Source organism: Andrographis paniculata, unplaced genomic scaffold, assembly GCF_009805555.1.
Source record: "Andrographis paniculata isolate CXL003 unplaced genomic scaffold, ASM980555v1 Contig55END, whole genome shotgun sequence".
NCBI classification, from domain to species: Eukaryota; Viridiplantae; Streptophyta; class Magnoliopsida; order Lamiales; family Acanthaceae; genus Andrographis; species Andrographis paniculata.
This window is the reverse complement of record NW_026137590.1, coordinates 4,104,183-4,109,696: the sequence shown is the minus strand read 5'-3', so window position 1 is coordinate 4,109,696 and position 5,514 is coordinate 4,104,183. Positions and strand designations below refer to the sequence as shown.

At 27.6% G+C, this 5,514-nt stretch overlaps 1 protein-coding gene across 1 annotated transcript; it reads left to right on the top strand.

Moving 5' to 3' along the window:
• Positions 1-706: 706 nt before the first annotated feature.
• LOC127256095 (3'-5' exonuclease-like) lies at positions 707-1,356 on the top strand. The gene is made up of 3 exons (XM_051281926.1): positions 707-737; positions 779-915; positions 973-1,356. Exons 1-3 carry the CDS (start codon positions 707-709, stop codon positions 1,354-1,356), a joined length of 552 nt encoding a protein of 183 aa, XP_051137883.1.
• The last annotated feature ends 4,158 nt before the right edge of the window (positions 1,357-5,514 follow it).

The window sequence follows — 5,514 nt, the reverse complement described above, 5'->3', positions numbered from 1 at the left end:
TACGACAAAAAATAGAAATTACTTCAATGATTTGACATTTACCCAATTTTATTATGATAGAAATCAATACATTAAGGAGAAGACGAAAACTGAATAGAACAACCCAGTGGTAGAAATTGAATGAATTATATTACAAAGAATTTATTGTTGTGCAACCAATCAATGAAAAATTTTAGTATCTTAGTTTTGAACAATAATTATTTGTATTTTAGTTTTTCGGGTTTAGTGAAATCATATATTATTCCCAAGAAATGGTACAAAAATAATAATGTTGGATGAAAAATTGGATTACGGTCTGAGGGGAGGAAGTTAAGTACTGTTGTTGTGACTAATGGAGAAAGATTTGATTAGAATTTTGTTCATTTTTACTCGGAAAGGTTAACTACAAGTTGCTAGACAGAGAAATAGTTGAGTATTAAAAGCAGCAAGTGGTTTGTTTGGAACTTTTTTCCCGAAAAAATCTGCAGGGCTTGCGTATTAGAAATTACTTGGCATTAATATTTGTAAACAACTTACTATATTAAATATTTTTTGCAAAAATATTCCACTTGTTCGCTCTATATAATGAGTCATCGTAGTGAAAAGGTTGGCAGAGTTTTTCTGTTAATCGAATAAAAGTGGTGAAAGTTTAGCCATTAACTGTCTTTAGAGAATTCGTAGGTCTTCTCTATTGAACTTACTTTATTTAAGCAAAACCGATCGTTCAATGGAGAACATGAGCTTAGCGAATATGCCGGGTTTTTTCCGTAACATTTGTTTTACAATGACGTTTTTGCAGTCACAGTCACTAAGAAAGCAATCAAAGTTGATCAAGGGGTAGGTTTTGTTTGTCGTTTTCGTTCTTCGTATGGTCCTACTGTTGTCGGCTTTGATATGGAATGGCGGCCTAACGTTCACTCTGGGGAGGACAATCCTGTCGCTACCATCCAACTTTGTTTTTCTTTGTATTGTCTTGTTTTTCAAATTTTAAAGGCAGATTATATTCCAGTTTCACTTCAAAAATTTTTGGTTGATCCTAGTTTTCTGTTTTGTGGTGTTGGTATAGAAGCAGACGCTGCAAAGCTGCATAGGCAGTACAGTCTCTTTGTTCGTCAATTTGAAGATGTTAACACGCTCCACAAAAGAGCTTGTTTAAATGTTGATCCAGCTGCACATGTTAATAAGGGACTGAAGGCAATGGTATTAGTTGTTTTGGGAAAAGAACTACGAAAGCCACTATACGTAACCCTAAGTAACTGGGATTCGGAATTTTTGACAGACGAACAAATTGAGTATGCAGCTATTGACGCCTTTGCGACCCTTCTATTGGGTATTAGACTTACATATTTGATATCTACAATTTCACAGCCTCCATGATGTATTTTCCTGGAGGCTAGCTTTTGTAAACTGAAAAATAGTTACAAGTGTGCATATTCTGTTTGTTATTTACTTCAAAATCGTATGCATGTCTCTAATTTATGTACTGCAGTGTTTTGTAACGATGGAGTGTAGATTACTTTGTTGTGAGTATTTATTTTATGTTCTCATGTTGTGTATATAGTTATATTATTTGCATGCGCGTAGAATTAAAGATGTTTCAATGCCCTTTAAGAGCATAATCAGATGAATGCAGGAATACAAGTTGATGACTAATGAGTAATAAGTTGTAACCTATAATTCGTGTTTATAGTAGGTTGTACCTTTCCGGACGGATAACTGTACACAGTAATCCACCCATTTTAATTATTTGTAAGAAGAAGAGTTGTACATTTCCTGCCGGTTAACTTTACACTGTAATCTATCCAATTTACTTACTTGTAACAACAACGATAAAAATTTGGGCAATCATAGTTGAGGTAATAATAAAAAACAATCATTTAGTAAAATAATTATGTATTTTCTATTATAAATTTGATTATTGTACTTACTTGAATGAATTGTATGGAGAAACGGCATATTAAATAATTTTTACAGGGCTTCGTACGTTGGATTTTTTTTTTAAAAACTGATATGATAAGTAACGTGTTAGTTGAGTCCAACGAGGACGCGTAATATAAGGATTAGGTAAGCTAACAATTGTAGAAATTAATACAACGATTCATGACTTTAAGGTCTGACTGTTATAATTGCGGTTAGGTAACAGATAATTACGGCTTTCATAGGTTACTAATAGTGGAAGTAAATGCATTAAATGCAAAGCAGGGTATGTCAGGAATGACATACATATATATATATATATCCGTACTGTTAAGGCCCAAAATAATATAAGGGTCTCAGTGTAAGGAGCAAAAATGGATACGGCCAACGTGGCGAACAAATGTTTCGGAAGATCCATTTATGTCGTAATCTTAAAGTGGAAAAAAAAAAATCTGACAGAGAGTTTAGAAATTATAGCTTTATTTCATTAATTTTTTTATGTTTTATTTTAAAAATATTATCTACAAATCAAAATAATATAAATATAGCTATTTTTTTAAAACCGAAGATAACCGTCAAATGATTTGGTCAGATTGAAAGAGACCAAGTAAAGACAAAAATGATTAAAGATAACCTTTTCTGTAAAACATTGGAAACAGTGGAGAAGATTACCTGATGGGGTGGCGGGTTAGGTCGGATGAGAATAAGGGTAAATGGTTGGTTTGGAAAACAACCGTCCGTTTGGTGGAAATGGAAAGAGAAATGGTGGATTGGGTCGGATAGTTATAAGACAACGTTTAGGTCGCCACCTGTACTGCAGAGTTCCGTAAAGTGTGGCGCGCAGGTCAGACGTCAGCGGGAAAATCTACAGTCGGCTAACACGGAAAGCATTACGTAACAACTTTTAAAAAAATATTTTTTAGAAGTAAATCACAACAAAATATCAAATTGAAATAAAAAGAACACAACCCTAAATAAAACCCAATATTTTCAGTATAACTGCCAACGCCGGGGTTAACTAACGAAAGAAAGCATACTTACCCACAATATTACCCCTATGTACAACTATGAAAATATGAAATGTTAAACTATTAAGGGAAATTTAGTAAATTCAGGTTGCCTCCCGTACTGCAGGGTTCCGTAAAGCGTGTCGTGCAGGTCGGACGACAACGGGAAGACCTGCAGTCGGCTAACACGGAAAGCAATAGGTAACAACTTTCAATTAAAAAAAATATATTTATATTGATTAATCACCGTCTAGCCGGACTTTTTTTTTTTTTTGTTTTACGTGCCCAACAATCTCCAAAACCCCTAATTACTATAAAATGTAATTTTAAAGAAATCTTAAAGAAATTATAGCATTACAATATTATAAGTAAGTTATTCTATTAAAGTAAAAGTTACGAGCTAACAAACGATATCCATATCAATATATTTTGTACAAATAAATCACAACAAAATACCAAATTAAAATGAAAAAACACAATCCTGAATAACACCCAATATCTTCAGTATAACTGTCAACGTCGATGTTAATTGACGAAAGAAGGCATATTTACCCACAATATTACCCCTGTGTACAACTGATATAAATATGAAATGTTAGGCTATTAAGGATAATTTCGTAAAATCAGGTAGTCATTTATAGAGCGCTCATATATATATATATATGCTTTAAGATATTTTCATTTTCGCCTATACATAATCAAATTTTATGTTTATATTTAAATAATTGTACTTTTTAAGTAAGCAAAAAGTATTTTTATATTTTACATAATAGTACAAAAAATAGTATTGCCTCAGTCCCTTAACAATCTATTCATTTTTTTATTTTGGTTCGTCCCATAACAAAATATTCATTTTCTTTTTTAATAATTGTACTATCTACCTAACGTTACAAATATCCTTCCAATTTACAATATATTACACAAATGTCATTACTTTTATATCATACAATACTAATAGGGTTAATTTAGTTTTTTTACCTTCATTTCTATTTTATTCAAATATAATACTAATATTTCTAAAACTTTGTGCAAAAATAAAATTGATATATAGATATGAGACGGAGAAAGTATAAAAAACAAATAGGAGTACACTTTATGTATAAAAAATATTTTATTATTTTATTATACTCCCTCCGTCCCAAATACCATGTCCACGTTGCCGTTTCTGTTTGTCCCACGTACCATATCACTTTCCTTTTTTGGAAAATGATTACACACTTTAATCTCATTTTAAATTTTTTAATTTTACTTTTTTTAAATTTTAATTAAACTAATTAGTTATCTTAATCTTAATTTATAATTATTTATATTATAGGATAATTATTTTCACTAATATATTCTTAATTATCTACTAATTACACTCCTCTTAAAATACCGTGTCTACAGTGTAGCAGACACTGTATTTGGGACGGAGGGAGTAATATTTACTAATAAAATAATAATATTTTAATATCTACGTAGAAAAAAAAAATATTTATACATAAATAATAGTCAAATAGAATTATATTTATTCACAAAATATTTAAAAATAAATACATATATATTTAATAATATTTTTATAATTTTAAATAATTAATAGTAACAACAAGTCGAAAATAAACAGGATATTATATCTGACTATTTAAATAATAAGTAAATAAATAGGTACAAAAAAGAACACGTGTTTTAAAAATAATTTAAAGTGAATATATAAGTAAATTAGACAAATTAATTTTTAAAATACAATTATATAATAAAATATATACACGTAACAATAAAAATGCACGAAATAGTACTACTTTTTTCATTTGAGATTAATGCATTTTTGTGTATTTTTGTAAATTTTTATAGTAAATTAAAAAATAATTATATTATATTAATTAATGAAAATATATAAGACAATTTTAATATATATATTTGTATTTTGTGTATATATATAATAATAATAACTTTGTGATTTATTAAAAATTAAATGTATTGTAATATTAATGTATAATTAATTTTATCATAATAAAATATAAATACTTTTTAGTATGATATAAAAAATGGTACTTTAAAAATTAAGAAAGTATATATTATAAAGAAACAACTTAATTCTTTAAGCTATTCATCAGCAATGTAATTGTATACATGCAAGCTTAGAGAGTATGAAAAGTGTGTTTTAAGTAGTAAAATTTCAAATTTAAATAGCAAACTCAATTAAACTTTAAATATAAAAATATATAAATTAACTAATTAATTTGATATTTTTAAAAAGTTTTTTTTTACTAATTTATTATTACTATTTCATATCTTTTTAACATCAAATTAAATATTTATTTATTTTTTATATTATATTTAAAATATTTAATTAATTTTTATTTATATCAAATTAAACAATAATTTTAATTCAAAATTATACTTCCACCGTCTCAACTCATAATATTTTTTTACTATTTTTTTTTTGTCTCACTCTAAAATATTTATTTTTTGTTTTTAGTAAAAGTAATCATATAATAATATCAAAACATCTTTTAACTTTTACTAAAATTAAAAATATATAATTACGCAAAAATGTCAAAATTTCTTATACATTTCAATTAACTAATAAAATATTATTATATTTTAATCTATTACAAAATCCTAAAGGACC